The following is a 27839-nucleotide window of genomic DNA, read 5'->3' on the forward strand; positions in this document are numbered from 1 at the left end:
GACCCGTCGCTTTCTCAAGAAGTAGCCGAAAAAGTTCCACCAGAACCGATAAGAGTTGCCGAGTAGATTTTGCGGAAAGTCCATTCTGTGTCGAGAAAGATACCTTGCATAATTCTTGAAGACAATTGGCTACAATTTCGTGTAAAGCTGTGTCCACGGACATGGGTTTAGAGTATGCGTGGTGGCACGGGGAGATGAAATTTGGGTAGATTTTTTGTCGAATGTGAATGTCCCACAATCTCTCCAAGATTTTGAGTGAGGCTTATTGGTCTAAATTCCTTTGGTTTCATATGAGAGGCATTGCCAAGGTGCATCCCTTCGATATGTTTTAAAAGTTTCCAGGAATTTTTGAAGATCTTGAGGATATCCTTATTGACTTGCCAAGATGCCGTTCTTTTTGCTAGATTAAACATATTCCTGGTTTCCCTCCTCAAGGCGGTAATCTTCGGATTCCGCAAGGGTGGTGTCCTCTTTCCTTTAGGACGGACTTTAAGATATGATGCTTTACATATTTTGGGAACAAAGTTTATCGCTTCGTCAATTTTAGAGAGAGACAAACTTTATCTTAGAAGAGTTTGCTTCAACAGTTCTTAACGGTAGGCTGCGCGCGAGATATGCATATTTGTGGAACTAGGTTGACAGTGATGCTTTGTATTTCGTCCAATACGTGCTCCTCCTATTTCTGGAGCAAAGTGGAAGCTCTTAAAGAGAGTTCAAAATAAATATAGAGATTATCAGACAAGGAGGGTTCCCTGGAAACATCCCAGTCGTTGATACTTTCTTGGAGAGCACTAGATACCAGCGTTATATCCAGGACTTTCTCTCTGTTAGATAGGACCCAAGGAAGCCTATTACCACGGTTGCATATAACTAGAATAAATGTTCATATAAAAACAAGAAGTGGCTCACCTCGATTGTTGCTGTTTTTCGAGCTCCACTTTTCATATTCCTGCGATCAGCCTGCTCTAGCATACCTTGCAGTTTAACGGTGGGAAAGTCTTCACTATCATATGCCATATATGGTACTATCCTTATCATTGCATTGATAGAGTAGAAAATTAGAAAAGTTCTTTTTAATAAGAATACGAGTTCTGGTCCTACCAGCGGCCGATGTTTCCACCACCTGGTAGGCATCAACGTTGAGCCGCCAAGCTCCGGGATAACTTGGGTTCTTGGATAAATATGAGCTCCTCTGCAGTGTTGCAGGGGCTTAGAAGAAGAGCCCATGACGATTAGTAATGAGTTATGTATTATCTAGGGTTATGAACTCTATTCCAAACAAAACTTACACGAGCTACACTAACCTAAAAGGTACAAAAATTGCAATTGGACACTAACATATCACTAAACATTGAAATCTACACTGACGGTTCACTGACAGTTCTAAGATGAACTATGGTGTGGGAGCTGGCCTCTATTCGGAGCCGCTCAAATTATCCAAATCAGTTCGACTTCCTGACTATGCCGGCATGTTCCGGGCTGAACTATTAGCAATCAAAGAAGCATGCAAATCACTAAAACACTACAAAGAAATTGGTGCAAGAGTAGTTAACTTTTCACACAGTCAAGCCCCTATCAAGGCCTTAGATTCCAATTTCATTTCATCCAAACTAGTTTTACAGTGTAAAAAGGAACTAGAATTACTTGGTTATTGGCTTCAAATTACTCTGATACGAGTTACCGGTCATAGGAATATAAAGAGTAATGAGATAGCGGATGAACTACCAAGAAAAGGTTCGGCACGAGACATAACAGTTTCTACCCCATTCAACACATTAAAAAACGGACGGAAACAATTAACTACATGCACATCAACAAAAAAAAACATGACCGCCATACAACATCCGGTGGACGAACTACCGGTTAGGATGCTCTCTACAGGTCACTGGAAGGTAGGGGATCATGCAGCCAGACTTATACTTCCTTTCAATCGCAACTGCAGAAGAGAGAGGGTGAAAAGAGTATTTTCCACTATTTATGCAAATGCTCAGGTCTACCTAGTTAATGTGATCTTACGCATAGAGATAAAAAGTTTGCTGCTATACTTGGATCTCACGAAATGGATGTGACTCACCAAAACAAAAAAAAGGAATCACACGAGAACAGTGGTAGTAGAACGGCGCTAGCCGCTAATTAGGATTATTCCAATAGAAATACTCAACCACTTCAAAAACAAGAACAACATATCAATGCCTAATTTACCAAAAATTTAACTTCTGTGGAATCCAACGTTCGATTATGTACAATAGCTTAGAAATTTCACAGAACTCGAAGGCTTAATAAACTTATTGGTTTCCTAATTTTATGGATTCAACTACCAATACAAATATATATGAAAAGACATTGGTCAGTTTTGTTTTGCGTTTTATTTAAAAATGTTTATCTTCGTTTCTCAGTTTAGCAAATTAGTATATGAAATTATACATTCATCTTGATTTCAAACATTTTGTTGTATATAATCGTGTGTGTGTGTATGTAGTAGATCTGTATCAGCTCCTGCCTTACATATTTCTTTACTTTATTTCTAAAGTTGGAATTCATTTTATTTTAAAGTTACTCAGAGAGCACAGATTAGCTAATTCTTCTAATTTCTCCTTATTCGTTAGTTTCGAAGCTTATTCGGTCGAATTGGACTTTTGGTGGATGCGCTTGCGTTTCCTTTATATTTTTCAATGTCTTTTAATTTGTAACGTTCTTAATAATTGATTTTTATACACATGTTTTAACACATAACTCAAGTTCTGTTCACATTTTACTCTTTTCACACCCAAAAAACAGACAATGAAGAAGAAATTGAGGGCGCAAAATGGCATTTCATTTCGAACGGAAGTTGCAATGTTTGCTTGCAAAAGTTTTCTATTAAGAATGCTGACAACAACGCCCATACTTTAAATAAATAAATAACAATTTTAATCTATAGAAGTTAAGTAGTTAAGAAGTATATAGGAAAAGAGTGTGAAAGTACGTTCACATAGGTACGTATTAGCACAAACATTAATCTACTCGTTCGCATATGGCAGATTGAAAGGTTTTTCTTCATAGAAATTGGTTTGGTGGAATATTTTAGTGTTTTTTGTTTGTTTAATTATTATTAATGATATAAAGGCAAAGCAAAGAAAAGCAAAAGTTAATTTAATTACACTATTTGCTGCTAGTAATAGACAGGAATACGCATGCCAAATTCGATATAACATTTTATGAAAAGCAATAACAGGCCAAAGCGTATGTGCTTAATAAATAATATCTAACACAATTTTTATTACAATTGAACTTGTTTTCTTTGCCACCAACCATTTTATTTAGTTTTCACTTTTACGTTTCTCCTGACATTTTCAATAATTATTTATCGATAGCACAGAAAACACAGAGTTGTACCGCAAAAACTATAATTATAATCTGAGATTATTTTATAATATCGGATTTCGGGAGATAAATTTTGTATGGGTAATCACGCTTTTTAATTACGGATTGGGAATTAAGCTCGAAAAGTAAATAATCTAGTTAAATGTGAACCTCTTAAGGGAGTAGTTAGCTGAAAGTATAATTTATAATTTAAATTTATTTGAAGTTTTGCGTTTTTGTACTTTTTTGAATATTTAGAGTGAATGCTGCTAAATTCGCAGAATAAGAATTACTGGTTAATTTTTATTAGAAAAGAACATGAACAGAACAGTAGTTATGCACATGCATATTTCTTCATACATACATATGTATGTATTTGAAATTGCATTACCATACATGGAATTCTTCTCCGATGGATTAGGATGTGTATACATTCATGCGAATGTATGTGTGTAAATTTAATTACTTTCTAGAATTTATATTTAAACTAAATATAGGCATCAATTCATTTATGTCTCTGCATTTATTTAATTGCTTACTTCGGTGTATATAGTACATACAATCAATAAATACGCATTTTTTGCTACTAGATTGTTTTGCACATTTTGTTTGCGTTTTGTTAAATTTTATTGTGATAATTTATAAATCAATTATGTAGTCATGTGGACAGTAAAGCTTTTTAGTTGTGTCCTAATTAAAAAATAAATCAGCATATAGACAAAATGTACTAGAGCTCTTTCATACATACACGCATACCTATGCATGAATGTAAGTGGAGTCGGAAATCAAAAGGGGCTTTAATAGTATCAAACCTTGTTAACAAGAAAGCAATAAGCTAGTATTTTATTACATCCTAGTACACTTGTCCATACATACGTTCATAGACATACCGATCGTATCGAGGCATAATAATCACAATCGTAATAGTTATTTCTGTTTGGAAGCAGATAATATTTGCATTGAATATATGTCGGACCTAAGCTCGGATGAAACATACCTCATACTACTTCGCACAAGTTTTTAATTGGCAGATACAAATCTGTTGAAGGCATTTTGCAAATGTCTGATTACTCGAACATTTGCACAACTTACATACAATTAGCAGCCTGTTGAATTTAGATTTTGCTCAAAGTCTTGTTAAGTGACATTTCAAATAAATGAACTAATTATATATAATTGGAACTACGCGCTTGCAAAGACAAGCTTGCGGAAATACCGCAAGACTTTTTTGACAACCTTATATATACCTATAATTGTATATATATAAGGGTGTACGCGCCCCTTTTTAGGTGTTTGGCCGAGCTCATCCTCCTATTTGTAGTGTGCGTCTTGATGTTGTTCCACAAATGGAGGGACCTACAGTTTCAAGCCGACTCCGAACGGCAGATATTTTTATGAGGAGCTTTTTCATGGCAGAAATACACTCGGAGGTTTGCCATTGCCTGCCGAACTAATTAATACATTAAAATGTAAGTATGATTTTTGTTTTTAAGAAATACTGACAGAAAGTGCTAGATATGATTGTACATATGCGAAGCATAATCAGCTTTAAGTTGTATGTTATGCGAAGTTGTGCGAAGTATGCATAATCAAACCTTTACAATTATGAAGGCTTTTGAGTTTTTAGTGGTCAAACTGCCAATTTTGGATTTTCCAATTTTGTAATTTTGGCATAAGATGACTTTATGTTGCGACCACTGCCTCAGAATTTTAATTTCAAATACAGAATTACAAACGCATTTTCATATTAGCTTACCAAGTACTTATAAAAAAATGCAGTGAAAGGTGGCAATGATTTAATTAGAAAATTAAATGTGCTGGGCTAACTCATGCAATGTCGTCCATATTGGGGATCGAGCCAGGCACCCCCTCCCGCTTTCCATTTATTCAAACTTATATTAATTTCTGCATGTTGTACTGTTATGACTTGACACCCGATATCAGGATATAATACTACGAACGTATTCGCAACTAAATTTATTTGAATTCATTGTATTTTTGCGTTGTTCGTTAATAACAATGACGCGCATACATATAACCAGGGGTATGTAAAAAGGTTCAAATAATTATGTACACTGCGGTGTATAGGTATATATACGGTATATATGTATATATATATATATATACGTTAATTTAGTGTGGAGAAATTGCTATTTTTCTATAGTCACATCAATTGATTTGCTTGAAAGTAAACACAAGTGAGGGGCAATGTGTGTATGGATGTATTGTTTTTGTGGTAGTAATATCGCGTGTTACATTAGGCTTGCAGCATGCAGCGAGTGGCTTGTAATATGTAGCTTATGTGAGACTTGCCTAAATAGTACATACACATATACAATATTTATGTAAAGCGTGTAAGTTGCCGCACTAATTGTTGTTAAATATTCTTATGCATATTTAGTGTTATACTTTTTGTGTTAATACAATTTAAAAATTTTCAAAATTTCGCTATAAAAAGTGGTTTGCATTTCGCTTAGTTATTTTCTTTTTAATATATTTTCGTTATATATTCCATCTCTTACTCGTAAATGATATCTTATCTCCAAGTTCTATTTCATACATAGTTCTCCATTTTAAGCTATCTTACAGCTACCACTACAACATTAAATAAATTGCCGGTTGTTCTGTAGCAGACGTTCATATGTATGTGTGTGTGATTACATCAATTTCTACTTACACATATACTTATACATTGCCATGCACTTACATATATATGTATATGTATGCATGTCTGTGTCTATGGCCTCCAATTCAATTTCCAAAGCTTTACTTAAATGCGTCCCCTTTCTTTAGAAAATCACGTTAAACATTCAGTACCACTACTCCTATTACCTTTATTTTATATTTTGTTTTTAGTTGTTGTTTTTTTTTTGTAGAAAAATGCGATGCAAATTAGCCTTTTTATAATTGTTCTTTGTTTTGCTTTGTTGATTTGCTTTTATTTATATAATATTATATTTTGTGTGGTATTCGCATATATATTTTTGTATTTTTTTTTTTTTTTTTTTTTGTAATTTAAATATTGACAGTCACAGGCTTAGGTGAAGCATTCTTTAAAATATACTATGTGGTACGTGTTTTTTCATGTACATATGTATTTGTGTTTGTTTGGCTGTGTGCATTACAGTATATGTATGTATATAGTTAGCTACAATCTAGGTTGAACTAATTTAGATTTTTTTCAATGTAAAATCATCTCTTTGTACAAACTGAACTCTTTTCTAAATGAAACAGAACATTAAACTAATGTCAGGAGTATGGACCGTTGTTGGTAGGTATTTATGACGGTTTTTCAAAGCAATCCCGTCTCAACATTGTGTGCAGTCCCCAGCGTGTTCGGGTCAAAGTTCAATTTCAGTTCCCCGGCCAGCACAATTTCCGAGATACAGCCTACAAAGCCATTTGAATATTTCCGACGTGTAAAATAAATTGCATCGGGCATGCCACCTGCGAATAAATTTTTGTAATATGATAGTAAATGCTGGCTGGCGAACTCACACACATTATTCTGTGCATTAAAATAAACAATAATGTTTAGTAATTTCATTCCGCTTACCAACATAGAGTCCCGTGTCCGTGTTCAATTGTTTTAATTTGCCGGGCGAGTACTGGGTTATTGTTTTTCTGCCGTCTACTTCCAAATAACCTTCTTGGGTGTCCCTGTTGAAGAAAATTTAGAATTTTCTAGAGAATGTGGTGTGATAATAGAAGTTAATTTCCTCTTCTTCCATCAGCCTTTATTTTAGAAATGTCAGTAAAATGGAAAGGAATGACGGAAAGTGGTTGTTTGTTGGTGAATGCGCGACAAACAAATTTTACCTATTTGCCATTCATTTCATTCTTCTATTCTCTTTCCGTTGACAATTCTAATTTAAAAAATGTTGTTGTTGCTCTAATGCTACCTGGGACTATCATTTTGAATTCGAACATTTCCGAAATGATGGTGCCATTAGTTGCTTTTATTTACAAAAAGTTCTCCAACTGAGAGGAAGATTTGTTTGTTGCAAAGCTATTGCAAACTTCACCTAAACGCAAATTAGGAGATCTTTTTGTTAAACTGGAACCTTATGTTTAGTTAAACATATTCCACATTTTAAGAACAGGTTTATATGATAGTCAAATCGATTACATATATTTTGCATTGCTTGTAGCTTACCTGATTGCCCGAACCCGATGCCAAAGGCCATCGCTAACTCGGCTCGTATTGTATCTAATGTCCACGTCTCCGGAGCCCAAATCGTAGCGAAAATGTAAATAACTACAATTGAACAACGTTTATATATAAATATGAGTTTACAATATACACACATACGCAAGCTTTTATACGCTGCAGTAAATTGTACAGTTTCACAACCAGCTCAGAACTCAACCATTTTGGGGCTAGTCTGTGGTTGATATATGTATGTCAAGCAGTGACAATTGCTTTACTTTATATCATTTTTTTACTTGCTCTTAGGTTTGACCACATAGTTGGTTTGTGAAACTGTGCCAATTTGTATACCTTTTTCAAATTCAAAAAGGTAAATGAAAAAGATTTGACTTAAGAAAGGCATTCCAGTGTAAGAAAAGGATAATATATTCGAAATTTGAGCGTGTGCGTAGGTGTGAATGTATATTTGAGATTTTCAAGTATAAAAATATATTTTGATTTAAGAAAGGAAACATATCTCCAAATATTTAATTTTTTCTACAATAATTACATATGTATATTTTCTATTTTTTCGTTCTACTGTCAATTGCTTGCTTGAAAAAATATGTTTTTGAATAAAAACAAAAAATTGTACATCTGTATTAAGATTCATGCATAATATAATGTATAGGCTAGTCAAGACCCTTTCTCGAGGGGTGGTTATAATGCAGAATGCACAATACCGTTACATACCCATTTTCAATCCCCAAAGACAAAAAGTCGGAGCTATCTTCGGTGGTACCCTGTCGACCCGTCCATAGTATCACCCCATTCTGGGAATGAGTCTTGATGCGTAAGTTGAAATCTACATTGTAACTAATGATCTGGCTCATGGTCTCGGCATCGTTGTAGTGGAAATAGCTGTCTTCTCCGGCAAAACATGCACCGAAATTCTTTCGCACTCCAGCAAACTGGCTTTGATGATCTGCCGGCAACTGCAGCTTTTTCAGCAGACTCCAATCTGTTTGAGTATCGGGCGTGGTTGACGGTTTGATTGGTTCGGCTACTGTGACCTGTTTAGCGATCATTTGCACCGGTTCCATGAGATCGTCATTAGTTTCTCCAAAATCTAAACCAAATTCTTCCGAATTGCTTAAGTTCTGTCCATCACTTATTTTATAATTTGGGGTAAATTTCATCACGTCTTCTTGGCTGCTATCCTCTTTTTCGTAATCGTACTCATCCACGACAAGGTTTAATTCTTTTTTATTAGCAAGATCTTCCGGACCATTTGCAAGTATACGTCGCATATCTTGAACCAGTTCTTTACGGTGATAATCTTCAGAGCTGCCTTTTGCGTCAAACAGCGCTTCGTCCATAAAAAATGGTTCAGATTTCGTTTCTTCATTCATTGCATCGTGAGCGTGCCTGCGATCGCTTCCATATTCATTATGTTTCCAATCGGAGTGCATGCTCCTTATATTTTTCTTAGAAAAATCTTGCACGATATTATCATTATTGCTGCTATCATTTTCGTTCTCGCTATTTTGCACATTTTCATGATCCGGGGCTTGGTTTACACCAATTTCCACTTCAACATTATCGTCGAATGTCAAGATGTCAACTTCCGGATTCGTCTGGAAGCTTTCATAGTGCGTTGGCAGTCTACTCAGCTTAAAATTAAATCGGTCTTTATGGTAGTGCTCTTTCTGGTCTCGATCATTTGAATTGTCTCGATGCTTAACCAGCAAGTCCGTCTCCTTATCTTGCTTCAGCTTTTGGCCCGAACTTTTTTGTTTATAGTAGGGGATTTTAGAGCTATATTTGCTGCCAAGTGGTTGCTCATGGTCGTCATATTGACTGTCTAAACGATGAGCATCGCGGTATATAATATCGTCTTCTTTGTCGACAACATCATCTTCCACGCTGAGAGGTTGTCGGGCCTGAATTTGTTTACTGTCGTAATCATATTGGGCTTGTTTTTTAGATATTGTGCGCACTGCTAAGGTGTTACTTACAGTCTGGGGCGACGTAGGTAGTTTTGAAATTTTAGAATGCACTTTAGCTAAGTGGAGTTTTGAGCGACCGCTTGGCTTTGTCTTTTTGGGCAATGAATGATGTTTCCCGCTTCCAAATGTGTCTTTATCTTTTTTCTTAGCTCTATTTATTTGTGACTTCTCCATTGCCACCTCGGGTGCCCTATTGCACTGGCTGTGAAAAGCGTTGCAACGACATTCATAACTCTCCATTTGCGGTATGCACTCGGCAAGAGGACCACAAGGCCTTGCAACACACGCATGTGGACAATTTCCAATATTGGTCCCGCCCAAAGCTTCCGATATAATAGACAAGGAATGGCCATTGATGTCAATCTATGTAACCAAGATCAAAAGCAAATACAGTAAACTTAAATAATGTATTTGAGCTTTCAATAGCTTTTACCTTCTGAATGCAACCAACAAAAAACGGTTTGGACTTTAGATCCAATGGTAATTTATCTACGTGGCTCACACCTCCTAAAAATATGTTTTCAGGCAAAGATAGATGCCAGAAGCCATTTGATGAGATTGTCATCACTTCCGGAAACGTATCGATCTGGCACAATGGGATAAATGCAAATTTGGCGCAATATAATATAAAAATTTATGTTTAAGCAACTTAAATTATTAAATACCTTAAGCACCGCTAATCGAGCTGTACGAGATACTTTCACAGTGTGCCATTGTCCAATCGTCAAAGGAAACTCGCTCCTGTTGGAGATAACTTTAATTTATTACTTATATAAACAACAAATAATATGTATGGGACTAACATTCATTCGGTCCCCAGTTCGATGCCCAATGGAGACATAATGTACAAATATAATTCGTATAATGAGAGGAAAACGTCCATATGCATTTCTGTCATGAACAATCCGCTCAAAAAAAAGCACCTGTCGGTCGAAGAGTGTATACAACTTTAGACCCCAACATTCAAAGTGCCCACCACAAATTGGTCATTTGCATTTAGAGTAAGCTTTTTCTCCAATTTAGGTGGGCGTCTTGTATTATGGCCCGAACGGAGGGCCTACAATTTTATGCTGCATGCATATGGCAGATGGCTTTATACATAACAACTTTTTCTTGACAGAAATACACTAGCAAGAGTTCAATTGAGTAGCGAGCAGATATTGTTTTTAGAAATAAAATTATTTATATTTAATGTTTACAATAGGAATCGAATTCAGGAACCACCAAACATACACAATTTCTTACTCATGAATTATAGTTTAAGATGCAAAGAGTGCTGGATCTCCAAATTTTCAACACACATAATTCTAATTAAATTTTAACAAATTAAAGCCTTAATAATAACTTAATTGAATTTTCGATGGCAATACTGCCGAAAAATGACAGGAACAAGGAAAGATTGAAAACAGTCATTCCAACATTAGAATTCTGGAACAATATGATGAGCACAACAGGAGAAAGTCTTTTATAACTTTTTCGTTTTTTTTTTTTTTAGCTTCAATTCAAATGGCAAGCAGAAAGTCCCGTCCCTGGACGGAGAGGGACGAGCAGGCACTCATAACCAAATGGGAAGAACGCGCAAATGATTTGTGTAGGGCAAAAAGGAATGCCCACAGACATTCTGTCAAGCGCGCGTTACACATATGTCTACATTTTTTTTTGCTGGAATGCTGGTACAGTGGATAAAAATATCGAACAAATAATTTGCCTTAAACTTTGTGTTTTCAACGGGATTTCGTGTGTCGAATCGTTGAAAATGTTGCAGAAAGCCTATGGCCTTGCAGAGGACCGAGAAGTCGTGGAAGGTTTGCCCCGAACTGGTCTCCCATCAACGTCTTCAACGGATGAAAACGTGGACAAAGTCAAGGAAATGGTGCTGGAAAACCATCATTTAAGTTTGAGGAAGGTAGCTCGTGACCTTAGCGTGTCTCACGAATCAATTCACAATGTTTTACACCATCAATTGAGCATGGCTGCTCGACTCGTTCCAAAAGAGTTATATTATATTTCATTCAAAAAATTCATCGTAAGAAGGTGGCTGAAGACATGCTTGAATTCGGAACCAACTTTTATCCTGCGCATCATAACAGGCTGAATGGCGCTATCCCAAAAAATCACGTCAAAGTCGGTCAAAAGTGAAAGTCATGATACTCGTTCTCTTTGATTATCATAGTGTTGTGCACTCTGAATTCATTCCAAATGGTTCTACAGTAAATAAAGAATATTATTTGGAATTTATGCGACGTTTGAGAGAGAATGTGCCTAAGAAACGGCCCAATTTGTGGAATGAAAACTCGTGGATCTTGCACCATGATAACGCACCGTCACACTTGAGCAAAGACTCGACAAATATCATCGAACAACCACCGTATTCACCGGATTCAGCGCCTGTGACTTTCCATTTCCCAAAACTTAAATTACCACTCCGCGGACGCCGCTTTGAGTCGATAGAGGAGAATTCACTGAAGGAGCTGAAGAAGATCTCTTCAAACGCGTTTAAAAGATGCTTTGATGACTGGACTAATCGTTGGCATATGTGTATTGCTTCGAATGGAGCCTATTTTGAATTGAAATTGAAGACAAAATAAATTTTTATAATTAAACAATTATTTTGCGTTTTATTGAACAATTCCCGGTACTTTTTTGGCGGAATGTATACAATGATATTGATGTCGAAATGCCAGGCAATTACAGCGCGGGGGAAATCCGCAAAAAAATAAAAACTTGAAGAGATACAGGTGCATCTTTTAACTAAGTCATTCCATATTACCCATTAACTAACTTGCTGATTTTTACAGAGGCGTGAAAGGCAAAATGAGTCCATCAGGCGGAAAATCCTCTACTTATGGATGCAATGCAAGTTTGCACTAACACCTTCGAAATGTCGTTAATTGTTTGGACATTGCGGGGCAATTTGAAAAATTGCAATTTAAAATTTTTTGAAATAAATAATAAGCAAATCAGCGGTTCACTAAACCGCGTAACAAACGTCTGTCACACTACAATTTTAATCAGAATTAACTGCGCCGGTAATCCCGATTAACGCTACCAACTGTCTAGGCTATTAGGGAATATATATGTACATAAATGCGGTATGCATAAAATATACAACATCAACATTTATATTCGCCTAATCTTCATTTCGCATATCCTTAATGTTTGAGGCGTTCTTATTTATGGTAACAGAAGAATATTTAATTTTGCCTACACCTTCAATTAGTTATTTTGCAACTCATTCAGCGTTACTCACTCTGGACCAGGTACAACTTCTTGCATCAAAGACCAGTTCATGAACAAGATAATTTTCTGATTTCATAGCAGGATTATTGCTTCATATGCTTGTACGAAGGCACATGCAGTAAAAAAACATACCTTACTATAGCGGGACCACTGCCTAGATCAAAGATAAACTCAACGAAACCTCCACTTAACGATAAAGCGATAAAATCACCATGCTTCTGGGATCCTGAGTAGAGAATCAAACTATCGGGATTTTCAGCCTTCAGTATTACCTATAACATAGAACGGAAGGCAACACAAATTATTTTATTTATATATTCCCATAATACGTAATACTGATTAGTCACCTTCAACTCCAACCAAATAAGTGCACTATCGCCGAGGGGCGCATAGTGAAGGTAAGATGAGCCGTTAAAAGCTGGCACCTACATGTATAAAAGTTGAGTTAATATCTAGGGTTTTATAACTATTCCTTAACATACCTGGAGATCCATACGTATTTCACAAATATCACCCACAAATCCTATGGGACATAGACAAACGGCACCCTGATCGGAGGGCAAACATTTGCCGCCATGCTGACAGGGGTATTTGAAGCATTTGTCAGTTGCACAGTCCTCTGTAAAATAAATTAGTAAAATATTAGGCATTTACTTTCTGGAATTTTATATAAAAAAATTGGATTGTACTTACGTATGTCAAAACCTTTCGTAACATCTCCCAAGGGATGCTCCTCAAATTTATACTCATGTTCATTTGCCACGAATCGTCTTATGCAGCCAATAAATCCACCGACGACTGGTAAGCGCTTTGCCAATCCAGTGATATTGCCAGTGCCACCCAGGAAAACAGGTTCACGGAAAGTGATTCGAGAAAAGAGACCCTGCGTGAAATATATTCAATTTCATAACGGAGTGTGTAATATACATATGTACATATGTAAGTGCATAGGAATATGAGAAGATATTTTAAGGGCCCCAAATCTGGACTTTGTCGGTAATTTCGTCACACACGGCAAAGTTCTTTTGTATTTGTTTTTTTTTTTTTATAAAAGTTAAAAAAATTTTGGAGTCCAGAAGGTACATGGTGTACACATCTAGCCACTTAAGTAAGTATACACCTCCGCTATTGATTCTTTGAAATAACACAAATTATAATGAAAGGAACATAAAACTCAACTTCATTACAGAATATTTACAAAATTTGAAAAAAATAACAAAATTATAGTATCACAAAAGTAAGTATCTCACTTAGGCCGAGTAGGTACATTATGGTACCACTGCGTAAAATGGGAACCAGAGTTTTAATTCATCATGGAACCATTTATATGCTCTTATGAAGCGTGGAATAGGTTTTATCCCAACACCGGATAGTTCCGTAAGAGAGTCAAAAGAGTATTTTCCTAACAACCCTCCTACTCCTAGCTTAGGCGGGGCAATTACGGGGGAAGTGTTCTACTGTTTCTTTCTCTTCCTCGTCTCTACAAATTCTGCAGTATTGATGAGAATATACACTTAACCTAGAAGAGTGCCTACTTAGCGCAATGACACAAGCCACGACTTTCGCAATATTCTCTTATGAGAGGTTGAGCAATTTTCCTGACCTTTATCTATTTACATGACTTATTGGCTTCCTGGAGAATTATTATTATAGTTTTCCACGCCACTCTCCCCCACCCATTTTCACCAAGCACGGCGGCAGCTTGGGGCTGCAAATCGTGTTGGCACTTTTGTTTTTAGTGTTTTATTTTATTGTTATATTTTATATAGAATTAAAAAATATTACTATTGAATTTTTCGGATAATTCACTTCTCTATTTTTATTACTTACTTACTTTCGTTAAAGATTTAGGAATTTTCTTGCTATATTGCACGTTTTAAGAATTACCGATTTTTGGATTCTGTGATGAATATTATGGTATATTTCTAATTTTTTTTTTTTTAATGTTATGTCTATTTCTTATGTAAGTTCAATATATATATATATATATATATATATATATATATATGGTATATATGGTATATATATATATATATATATATATATAATTGGCGCGTACACCCTTTCTGGGTGTTTGGCCGAGCTCCTCCTCCTATTTGTGGTGTGCGTCTTGATGTTGTTCCACAAATGGAGGGACCTACAGTTCCAAGCCGACTCCGAACGGCAGATATTTTTTATGAGGAGCTTTTTCATGGCAGAAATACACTCGGAGGTTTGCCATTGTCTGCCGAGGGGCGACCGCTATTAGAAAAATGTTTTTCTTAATTTTGGTGTTTCACCGAGATTCGAACCTACGTTCTCTCTCTGAATTCCGAATGGCAGTCACGCACCAACCCATTCGGCTACGGCGGCCGCCAAGTACTTCTCTATTTTTTCTGTATATTTCCTGTGAATGTTTGTATCACTTGGGGTGCTAATTTCAATGAAGAAGGATTATTTGGTTTTGTTAATAAGTGTTATATCTGGTATATTGTTAATTATGATTTTATAGGTATGTATGTATCTATTGCTAAGTCCCGGTGTAGTATGTATATTTCATATTCTGTTATACACGCAAGTGTATTTATAAAACAGTTCCTCGTTTTTCAACAGTTGTAGTTTGTTTGCTATTTCTTGGTGTAGATTTTTTGCGACTATATTATGTCTTTCTGTACAGGAGATCCTGTGATTATGTGGCCTCTCGTTTCTGCGTGTATTTGGCATCTGCGGCATTTATCATCTGAGACGTTGGGATCATTCAAAATGTATTGTTGATAATTTTTTGTGAGGATACTTGAACCTGAATGGCGTTCGCAAATCCTTCAGTTTCAGGCTAAAGTTCTCCTTTTTGTAGCCAGGTGTAGCTGTTCTTCTGGTCAATATTTTGGTCCCGCATTATGTGTAAATGTCTGCCGTGTAGCTCTTTCTGTGCCCAAATTGCTTTTTTCGTCTATTGTTGTACATGTTATTATATGGTCTGTGTCGTGAAGATTTAGAGGCGAAAAGTTTCTGTTTTATTCTATCCGTGTAGAAATTGATTTCTCCGTGGTCTTTGAGTTTGCCACTCTCTTCTTGAGGAGATGTTAGTCTTGAAGAGCCTAACAAAGGTGGGTTTAGGGAAGAATAGTCGATTTCTTGGTTATAACTACTCATGGTATGTAATATAGAAGCGTGGTCGAGCCGCCGGGTCTTCCATACCGTCATACCATTAAGTCTAAGCGTTGAAGCGGCGACCACGTGTCTATGATAACCAACATAAAATAATACTCGGCAGATAGTTTTGATACTAGATTACTTTCCAATCTCATTTTCCACTTCAAATTTCAACATATGAGCACTTTTCATGGGATTTGGTACGATTACGCTACTTTGCCTGCCTCTAATGACCCGTGGGCGCCTGGAACGCGTCTTCTTAGAGTTTTTTCCGCTCTTTCTACCATCTTTGGAATTGTAGTATAACTTTAATCTACAATACTAAACGACCGATTTCGCGTAATGATTTATTCTTTTTATGGTATTTTATTATCAAATTTTTTAAATCATCAGAAAGCTCCTTTCCTCTTGGTACCATCGCTAAAAATCAAGGATGAAAGATTAACAGGTTTGCTCTTTCACTAAGATGAACAAGAAAATTGTGAAGGGAACTTTGGCTGCCACGTAACTTGGGGGTTCGGCAGCCGAACGGTGAACGATAATTTCGCACATATTCACACACCCGTCCAATCAGTCGTTGTTCAGACAGCAACGAAGTGTCATTGGTTGAATTTTTTCGTATATCACCACCACAATCTCAGTTTTTTTGTAAACACACCCCAAGTGACGTCAGGCCACCAGCTGATTCGGTTCGAATAACCGTCTGCTAAATAGCACGGCTTTAAAAGTCTTTTCACCATGGCTAAAAATTATGTAAACAATTAAAAACAAAAATGCATATCTTTAGGTGATAATCCTCACTTTTAATTTTTTTTTAAATTGCTTGGACTTATTTTTCTAAACCAAAACGAAAAATCAAGTTATGTTCATCAAAAAAGCGCCAACTGATACTAACTTCTGTGACATCAATTTCGCTCGCATCAAAGAACAAGCGAGGCGTGACTAACGGGATCTAAAATTTACAGCTAATTTGTGTACATGTGAAGGCACAAATGGAAATTGCTTTTAGTATCCTTTTATACTTATGTATACTAGGTGCAATTGTACAGCATTTCTAAAAAACTGTATAAGAGTCCATAATAATAAAAACAAAGAAATTTTGAAAGCGTACGCTATGTGTAAAAATTTGTGATTACATACATATTGACAAACGAGTTAACTTCGATCTTTTCCAAAGCCAAAGCTTTGAGTATACTTATATTACTTAAGTGACTAATTGTATGTAGTTTTATCGCATCAAAGTGAATGGTTCGCTTGAAATGCTTATTAAATATGATTGGTAAATTCTACTCACATTCGAGCGACCTTGTACTTTGGTTCCGTGGTTCAGCACCAACCAGGCATCCCACCGGTGACGGTAGATTATCACGGAGTTCCACTCATTCAGCAATATTGTTTCCCGAGATCGTACGCTCCCAACTCCAGAGCCGCAGTCGAACCTTTTTGAAAATCATTATATACACATATAAGTATGCACCGTACATCAGTGATCTTGTGATAAACTGAATTTACCAAAACTCTACAAAACCCTTGTTCAAAAGAAGCGCCATAAAATCTCCAGTCAGATCATCTCTCTCTCCGCTCAACAAAAGAATACCATCAAAAGACTCTGGTCTGAATTCAACTCGTATCTGACAAAGAAAAAATGTATGACATTAACTGATGTCTAGTAAAAAAACCAAATAGAATTGAAAGAATGCTAGAGAAATCCATTGACTTCAATCTGCACCGAACACGAAAATCCATACTTAATTTATACTAACCACGCAAAAGTTCAAAATACTATTTAACGCTTCTATATTACCTGTACGTGTTTATATGCACCTCTGAGTGCCGGAAACGCTAACCATGAATGCTTTGAAAATTTAGGAGTTCGAATTTTGATTTCTAAAAAAAGAAAAGAATTCGATGAGCACAAATAAGTTCTTTATATGAATTTCGTTATCTGCTGACCCTCCAAACAACTGTCGCCACTTTTGCCAAAGGGGCATAGACAACTATTAGAGTCATCAACGCGTTCGCACACTCCTTCAGCTCCACAATCCAAATCACAAATGTGTCCACTGAGAAATTCATCGAGGTGAGTGAAACTCTTTTTTTAAATGTTTTATTTTAACTTACGTTTTAACACTAAAGCTGTCCCCTCTCGATATGTTTAATGTGTCTGTTATTACCTTAAATGGTCCACTTTCTTGCACACCGTAAGTAGTATACCCTGCTGAATACTGTGTATTCTTGCTATGATTATCTTTATTCGTTATTGACATTTGTTTTGACAGATCGACAGCGTTCGCCGCATACTGATCCTGATATGTATTTTCACTTGACTTTAGCCGATTGGCTTTATTACCAAAGACACCTTCAAATATTGGCATGCCCATGTTTATGTCGTTAGGGTAAAAGTTCGTCCTCTCATTTTGACTATTAATTGATTCTGTAGACGCCGAAGTACTTTTTATGTTTTGAGACGCTGATTTTATTTTACTTCCATTAGACACAATTATATTTTTAGTAGGTTTAATTTCAGATTTTAAATGAATTTTTATTGATTTTTTATTAGGCGGCACTGCTAAAGAGTCGTCAGTTGTGGCAGTTACTATAACACGCTGAGAGCTGATCGCTTCTCGTGGAGTTGTCTGCTCTACCAATTTAGGTTTTAACTCAGGTACATCTTGGCTAGTATTAGTTAACTCTTGATCGTCCCCATTACTGAAATAGACGTCTTCAGATGATATGTAATAATCGTTTGAATTGACCTTCGTTCGCTCTTCGTTGCGTCTCGGATCATCATCAAAAAAGTTGTATCTGTCATCAGCTTCAACATCCTCCAAAGAGGAGGATGCTGAAGAGATTGAAGCTGAGGCTGCCACCAATTGCTCATCACCTGCCACTGATGACGAAGGTGCATAGCTGAGAAATATTTCGCCATCACGATCGCTGCCGTTAGCTAATTTAGCACTAAACGATGCACCCTTTTGGTAAAGTACATCCTCGTCAGATTTGGAGTGCCCATCAGTGTTGGCTGTGGAGTTTATTACTAATAAAAACCCAAATTATAAAAACAAAGTTGTTAATTCAAGTAAATGTTAATGTACACTAATATTTAAGCACGTGAATACGCACACATATGTATTTCTTCAAGTACAATATTCCTATGCCAAATATTCGGTCAGTGTCATAAAAGGATCACTTCTAAATGCTTTTATTCCCTATTTCCCGGTTATTTCACAGTTGATATCAAAAGGAATGAAGGACCCGAGAAGATCCAGTTATCACTATCTTAACTCCTCTTCTTCTTGATTAACACAAAGCGCACCAATCATTACTTTCTCAATCAACGGAAAGGAAGAGAAGGCTCTTGCTCTATTACCACCAGGAGGTACCGTATCGCATGCTTTCATAGCTGGAGCGTTTGTACTCATTAGAACGATTTAACTCAGCCAGCGGAGCGGTGGCACTATGTTTATGTTTCATTGTTCCATCGTCTGTGATATTTGCAGCCGCCAACGTGCAAAGATCCTAAAATTTTCCGTAGAATTTTTCTCTCGAATACTCCGAGGGATGCCTCATCGGATGATGCCATTATAAAATAAAAAATAAGGAACCAGCGTTGACATCGATAATAATACTAGACTCAAAATGCAACAAGGAATCGCTCTTGCAAGTACGTGCTACTTTGGACTAAGTACTCAAACGAGTAGTAAAGCCTTTTTTGGGTGTTTAGCCAAGCTCCTCCTCCTACTTGTGGTGTACATCTTAATGTTGTTCCACAAATGAAGGATCCTACAGTTTCAAGCCAACTCCGAATAGCAGATATTTCTTTTATTTAGGAGCTTTTTCATGGCAGAAATACACTCCGAGGTTTGCCACTGCCTGTCGAGCGGCGACCGCTATTAGAAAACACTGTTCCTTCCTTTTGGACTTTCACCGAGATTCGAACCTACGTTCTCTCTGAATTCAGAATGGTAGTCACGCACCAACTTATCCGACTACGGCGGCCGCCACTACTTTCCTTACTCTCTACTTTCCATACTACTTTAAAATTAGTCTCTTACTATCTTAAAATTACAACTGTCAGCCGATATGCGAATGCGCCGTTCACCGCCAGGCCCAACTATGACTATCCTAATACAATTGAAAAAGAGATACTTTGAGTCGACAATTAAGACAATAAATGACTTCTCATCGGTAGATTAGGACAAGGTAGATGCCAATTTTGTGGTAGATCCCAGAAGTTTAGAGTGGGGTGCAGAATTCCCACATGACAAATTGGCCGATTACGCTACTTATTCAATGAAAAACGCGTCTACTTACCTTGGCAGCTGTAGCCATTTTTATTCAGCTCATATCCTTCTATGCAATCGCACTCGTACATCCCGTCGTGGATTTCATAGCACAACTGTTCGCAGGGACTCGTGTGACCGCAATGACCTGAATGCAGAAAATTTAAAAAATAAATTACACATTTTTTAAGAAAAATTTACTAATTATATATCAAGAGAGATTGACGAAGAACAAAGATGTTTGTTCCTTCAATGGGACATCGAGACCTTCGCATATGAAACATAAAATTTTAGAAAAGATTTCTACCCTAAAATAACTTCTCATAAAAACCATTTGCTATTCGGAAGCAACATATAACTTTAGATTTCTTTATTTAAAGTAAAATCTTACAAATTGGAGGATATACTACAATATATAGTGGTACATTAAACAAAATATTCTGTGAAGTCAGAATAAGAATTATTTTTTAAATATTATCAAAATATTGCTACACAGTATGAGCCAGTCATGCTTCCAAATCCGTGTGGAAGTACTTCAGTATTCACTTTTTTATCTATGAGTTCACTTGTAAGTAACTATGTTTATAAGAATTAGCTTGTATACTTTTGGACACCAAAATTTGTGGTTTGCAGCTTATATTAAATACACAGGCCGACAAAATTTAACCAACATTCAGACCCAGAAACCAGACTATATATTTCCGAAGGTTTATGATGCGCTGAATCCAAATCTGGCCTCAGAATTGCTCTATCAGCTCTGGTTTTCGAGATATCCTAACCTAAAAGTGCAAAAAACCCCATTTTTGCCCATATTTGAGGTTATGTAGCCTTGCAGATGTTTTCTTTCACCAAAATTAAAGGATGGCATCTTTAAATACAATCCTTCTTTTTTCAAATGGTGTTTTGTTTGCTCAAATATCATTTTTTTTCGCAGAGATATCGCATTTTGAAATTTTCATGTTTTTTTTGTATTTTTTGCACTTTTAGGTTAGGATATCTCGAAAACCAGAGCTGATAGAGCAATTCTGAGGCCAGATTTGGATTCAGCGCATCATAAACCTTCGGAAATATATAGTCTGGTTTCTGGGTCTGAATGTTGGTTAAATTTTGTCGGCCTAGTTCCATTAAACACGAAAGATACGATTATCGTAAAAACTCAAACTAATAAATTAATTTTAGATATCAATCCGAATTTTGCATGGACAGAGAAGCAGATATTAGTTTAAATTATTTCGGATACTTTTCCTTGTAGACTAGTGATATCTGCGGAACCCAACTGGGTATTTATTGAACACCGCAAATCAAAGGCTTCTGGGAGAAAATCAACCCTCGTGTGAGAATGATAAAGTTCATTTTATAAATTTGTAAGTAAATGTTTCTTTCGTAGCATAGAAAAAACCAGACTATCGTAGGTTAAATATCATTACACCTGTACACACATACATGCATATGTTTACCTTGAAAAGCGGCTTCCATTGTAATTTCTGCTTCGGTGCTTTTGGCAGTTGCCAAAATAGTTACCAATATTAGCCCGTGCATCAGCATCTTATTGTTCTTAGCCTTTCTCATTTTCTCACTGCTGCTTCTGCTTTTTCGGCTGCGATAAGAAACATTGTTATGCTTTGTGAGTTACTTGGAATATATGAATTATTACTTTTTTCAAATCTTTTCCACTGCTAATTCTACCTTCAATGAAAATTAATCCGATAACTGTAATGCCTGCAATTACACTTCAATGTTTGTAGTGTAGGAATAGCTTTCCAGTGGTATTTCATACCTGTAACATTGTCGCAATTTATTGAAAATAATTTGTTAATCCCATTGCAAAATCATTGTTGAGACGGAACATTTCTCGCCTTTTTCATCTGCAAATAAAGGAAATTTAGGTTATTTTTACGAACTTTTTCATTGGCATAGGGCTTAAATTCGAATATATCTTCACGAGAGGAAGATACAAAAGTAAATATTTGTGAGTAGCGAAATTCATAAAAATCATGTTTATCGTCCGATTAAATTCGTACTCGGGACATGAATTTTCGTACCTAAATAATAATATTTTTGCAGAGAATACACCCAATAAGTGGAGTTGGAGTACAGATATTAGCATAAATATTTACGCTCCGAATTTTAGCCATTATAGCCGCGATAAAAAATTTAATATTAGGTGCTTAATACAAACAAGATTGTCAGAAATTTAACATTTCTTTAATAGAAAACTTTACTTTCATGGCCCTTTATATATGGCTTATATAAAGAAATTTGATGGGATAGCTCCCAAGCTAACAGTGTCTGCGCATGAAATTGCCTTAGTAACATCATGGCAAATACTCTCGCATCGGTTTAGCAATGGGCAGATCAAGCAGAACTGAGCCTAAGTGCGTTTACAGGAAAGTATGAGATCCCACAGTGGACATCCACAGTACTAAACGGTGCTACACTTACTCCCAAATAACACCCAAAGTACCTTGGGATAGTACTAGACAGCTCTCGTGGACCCAAAGTGGAGGGAAGGGTGTAAAAACCCAATGACGCCTTCCAAGCATGTAAAAGGATGCTTGAGGGAACCTGGGATTTATCCCCCTCTTTGATGCATAGGTTTTACACAGCAGTGGTCAGTCCAATATTTCTCTATAGTACTTTGGTGTGGTGGACCGCGACTTGAAAATCTTCATACATTGCGCCTATAACAAAGGTACCGCGACTAGCTGTTTTATGCATTGCAGGAGCGCTAAGAACGAATCAACTGTCCAGAGTTGGACCTAAAGAAGTCGTATAAGCTTTCCGATTACTGCAGTCTATTCCAGACTGAGGTTTTCGTAGTTGGAAAGGCAACAGACCTAGCTTGTGATACTACTGGGACCAACACCAAAGTTATCTTTTACATAGATAGCGATTAAAGCAATTACATCGTTTAGTATAAACTCCAACACAGTTCTTGAGATCAGGGAGGCAGTAGAAAGGATGGTAGCGAATTGTAAGCTGCACTTTTTATTGGGTTTCAGACCATAAGAGCTTTGAGGGGAATAAGATAGATAAGATATCTTCGGATCTTGTTAACGAAATACCAAAGTAAATACAAAATTATATAACGAACTAGACGAAAATATGATCATTCAGGACAAGGTGGGAAAGTCTGTCCACTTGGAGGAATGCAAAGATCATGGGTAAAGGAGACGATAACATATATTATACTAAATTCATACTATCACAAACACGAAGAGATTGTAGAATTATGATTGGCGTGCTGACGGAACATAGCCCTGTAGTAGCGCATGCTTATAAGATCCGCGTCTCGGACAGCGACGAACGCAGGAAATCTAGGAAGCACAGTTCAAGGGAAACTGTAGGGTATCTCCTTTGCGGATGTGCTGCCACCTACATACCACCTACTCTCGAGTGGGAAATCCATAATTTTTTTACAGAAGATGGAAAAATAAAAAATATAGTGCATCATAAGAGGCTAGAATAAAATACTTTGTCTTAATGGCAGAGCATGTCGGGTATTTGCTACTCGTATATATATGTTTGTAACAATACCAACTTCAGACCTTGACGGCGCACTGGTAGCCACTAGGTTCCGTTTTCGAATTACTCTGGGAATACCTTGGCACATTTATCTACTTGTATTTATTCGCTGCAGAATGCCGATTTGCATTCCAAGCCTGTAGGCATCAAATCAGAGGAAATTATTTCCGTCATCACCTTTTTCAAAGTTATTTTTTTATTGTTAACACAGCAGAACTCAATGTATAGTTCTTATGTCACTTATTTTTGTATGTGTATGTGTATATACGCGTATAGAATGTATATGTATATTAATTTGAACGCACACAAGTACTTCTGAATGTGAATGGATATATATAAAAATACATCATTTTCGCTTACACCTGTTTTTGAGTACTTGGCGTGGTGTGGTATTTGCGGTATGCGTCTTGGTGTTTTCCACAAATGGAGAGGCCTATAGTTTTGTATGCCGCCTCCAAACCGCAGATGGTTTTTGTGAGGAGCTTTTTCGTGGCAGAGGCACACTTGGAGGTTTGCCATTATCTGCGACCGTTATTAGAAAAAACTTCCCATTCGATTACGGCTGTCATTGTCGGTATAAAAACTTTTAAAAGTCTTATCAGCCCTTTGATCGAAGTCCATCGATATGTTGCATAGTTATCCCCACATTTGTGTGTATATATATGTATAAGTATATGTATGCACGTAAATTCATACCACGAATTTGGATTAGTTATAATTCGCTTTATTACGAAACACACATAAGTTCTGTATTACTGGGCATAACAATTCAATAAAGCCTTGGCAACGGACTCTTCCACAACAATGTGAACTGATAGCACCACCCCACCCGAAAACAGAGGTAAAAATGGAAAATATTTCTACGTGAGAAAGAAATTTCCACTGCTGAAAACTGTGGATATACATAAAAATCAAATTTATTTATTTTAAATTATAAAAAAACTGCTAGGAATATGATCGTATTAATATTTTAAGCCTTCATTTTTGAACAAAAAAAGTGTCATCACACTAGGCTCCTTGTATTTACCTTTACGGAGCGATAATGAAGGCATTCTCGCAAAATATATTTTTCTCCTGGTAATCAAGTTTTGAGGACAATGGCCAAGATCCAGCCAGAAATTTCAAATCTGCACACTTATGCAGAACAATAAATTGCTCGTCCCAATGTTGTTGTCGTTAATGTTTGTTGCTTTGACAACGAATTCGTCTAACGATATGCATTGCACCGTTGGCCTCTTTCTTTTGAAATGAGCGCATTAAAACCGAAACCCTTTATCACACACCTGATTAATTCTTCTTTGCTTACAACTGTAGAATGCAGGCCTCAGATCCACCACCTTTCCATCACTACGAAGTTGCACGCATGTTGCACACTAATTTCAAATGCTATGAGCTCGTATTGTACATATAACGGTGTAGTTATGTGTGTATTTAAATGAGGTAAGCGAATATTTTATTCTTTGCCAAAACTTTCTTTACCTGAACTTTTTCTTTGCCCTCTTTGATATTAATTTTATTACTTTGTGCTGACGTTGTGTGCCTTAAATTAATTTGCATTTCCACTAATATCGATTTCTTTGGTTTTTTTCTAACTTCGATTCAACTGCGGCTGGCCGTGCACTTACACCACAACTCCAATTTGTTGAATTTTACTCTTTTAAATTTTGTTTTCGGTGCTACCTTGCTTTTGTTTTTTCATGTGTATTTTGTTTTTGTTTTTTTTTTTTTATTCTTTTCTAGTAATACTGTAATTGTCAGTTTCACTCGGTTCAGTCAACAACCCTGTGGACGAGTAATTAAGCACTAATTTATTCCTCGGTTAGTTTGTTGTCTGGAGCTTAGATGTGTGACTTAGGCCGCGTAGTAATTGAGTGAATTAAGGCCCCATTCACATTCTGATTTACTAACCTCGGCGGTGACGGCGGGCTTGGGAAAACAAAAGGGTATACGGTTGCAGGCCATATTGTACATATGTATGTTTAGTTATGTAAATACACATATGTATGCAATTCATATATACCTTCGCATGGTTGTGGCGCAAATTCAGTCGCATTTGCTGTAATAGCCACAATCGTCCATCGTTTTTGTTTTAGGGGATTTTCAGCATAAGCTACCTGACCGAGCCATTAACTGCAAAAATGTCAATGATAAATGAATGAACTAAAAAGGTTTCAGTTAAGTATAATGATAACTTCTTCAAAGTGTAGGATCTTAAAGATTGGTTTTTGAAAAAATTTCGCATATTAATTTCCACAAAAAAGGCAAAAAGTCGATCGAAAATTGTTGATAAAAAAATGTAGCTATGTAACATAAAGATATAACAATGCAAACAAACAAACCTGCATCGGACAATGATTCTTTTCATGCGCTACGTTCAGTATTCGAGCATTTACAAAATTTTCCCGTGCACAAAACTTTGACTCAGCGCGGGTTTTTGCATGACTACCATTCGGCAGGGCCCAAGTTTGTTGCACGCGCTGTGGGCATGAAACACCAAGTGATAGAAAATAGCGATAAACAATGGCAAGCTTCCGAGTATTTCAGTCATGAAAAAGCTTCTCATAAAAGTCATCTGCCACACAAAGGCGGCATCAAAACGCATGCCATAAATTGAAGAAGCAGCTCGGCCAAACACCCCACGAAGGATGTGCGCGCCAATTACATGTGTCTGTGTCATTTGTTAAAATGTTCCTAACCATGCATGAATTTACTTTGAATTGTATGCCATGCCAATGTTTGTGCCGTACTGCTTTACGACCTGCACAGTCATATACATTTCTGGACCTGATCGACTGAGGAAATATATTCATGCATACATATTTTCTTAATCTTCGACCATTGCGTGCAATGCTTGGCGTTACATATTTTTTAGGTGTGCTCTCAACCCTAATACAATTTAATCGATCGGCGTACGCGACGCTCGTAAATTAAAAGAAAATTAAAAGCGCTAACAGTGTTTTGATATAAAAGAGTCAAGCATTTTGCTTTTTGAATAAAACGTTCAGCCCCCTCCTTCTTGTTGACTTACCAGCTGCCCACCGTGTCGTATACTTCACTATACGTATCTTTGTTTGCTTCGACTTATTTTTTAAGGTTCATTGTGAATTTATGAATTAAAGAATTACATATTCGTGCACTAAGAATACCCGTATCGCTTTATCGCAATATATCATTGAAGTACCAAAGACATGTCACTAATGAACTTTTTCTTCGGCTCCCATTCGCACGTTCTCATTGCTTATTTCACTGAACAAAAACCAATACTAAGTTACACAAAAACAAATAATCCACCACTAGCCCGAGCTGTGGCTGAAGCAATATTTTTCCAAACAAAAACAATAATAACAAACAAAAGCATATAGCACAAACAGAGGCTATGTATGAATAGGGCGAAGGATACTCGAGGTGACGCATCGCCCTTTTGTGGCTACGCAAGCAACTAGAGCTGGTTCCTGAAGTTTGGCGTTCAACAATTTTCCTTAATATAATATCAACGTCCTTCACTGCATTGGCGGCTTTCATACCTTCATTCTTTAGTGTGTTAGATGTATGCACGTATGAGTGAAATATCTGCACGAATGCACGTACTTACATATGCACATACATATGTACATACCCTCCCTCAAGATTACTTACTTATTAGCGTGTATAATTTGAAGTCCTTTAAATGCGCTACAACAGAATACGTTTTCATGGCATTTAACACACACACTTACTCACGAATTTCGTATATTTTTTCTCGAAACTTATGACTTTTATGCGGCAGTTTTTCTTAATCTGAATCGTGCACTAAAATTTATGAAAAATTTGCCTGCATGCAATTCCTCATATCTACACATACTTGTGCAAATGTACATTTTGAAGCTCCCCACTTTTAGATACTTATACTAATTTTGCATCAAGTCTTTCATGTTCTATTTGTTGGTCTTTTGCAATTTAAACCCACACGCTATGTGATTAATAATACTAAATCACTGCTTCTTCATTTACCTCATACTTTCAAGGATTACTCGAGCATTTGTAGTTTTTTATCAACACCGACAAGATGGGACCGTTTTTGCAAAGTGAAAATATATGTATATTCGTGTATTTGTTTTATTTGGTGGTATCCTATATAGTCATTCCTTGTGTTGCGAAACAGCGAACTGGCGACCGTTACGTTTACTCTAATTGACGGGA

At 36.6% G+C, this 27839-nt stretch overlaps 1 protein-coding gene across 1 annotated transcript; it reads right to left on the bottom strand.

Annotated features, from left to right (window-relative positions):
- Positions 1-6323: 6323 nt before the first annotated feature.
- LOC129245297 (uncharacterized) lies at positions 6324-27827 on the bottom strand. The gene is made up of 20 exons (XM_054883379.1): positions 27651-27827; positions 21913-22000; positions 21790-21854; positions 21593-21732; positions 20167-20283; positions 17974-18889; positions 17806-17915; positions 17657-17739; positions 17365-17483; positions 17147-17291; positions 13414-13603; positions 13203-13339; positions 13068-13145; positions 12853-12992; positions 10146-10221; positions 9914-10066; positions 8225-9843; positions 7499-7600; positions 6899-7002; positions 6324-6789 (listed from the first exon to the last, which is right to left on the bottom strand). The coding sequence occupies exons 4-20, from the start codon at positions 21702-21704 to the stop codon at positions 6635-6637; spliced, it is 4356 nt and encodes a 1451-aa protein (XP_054739354.1). The 5' UTR covers positions 21705-21732; positions 21790-21854; positions 21913-22000; positions 27651-27827; the 3' UTR covers positions 6324-6634.
- Between the last annotated feature and the right edge of the window lie 12 nt (positions 27828-27839).

The sequence above is a fragment of the Anastrepha obliqua genome, chromosome 4, assembly GCF_027943255.1.
Source record: "Anastrepha obliqua isolate idAnaObli1 chromosome 4, idAnaObli1_1.0, whole genome shotgun sequence".
NCBI lineage: Eukaryota > Metazoa > Arthropoda > Insecta > Diptera > Tephritidae > Anastrepha > Anastrepha obliqua.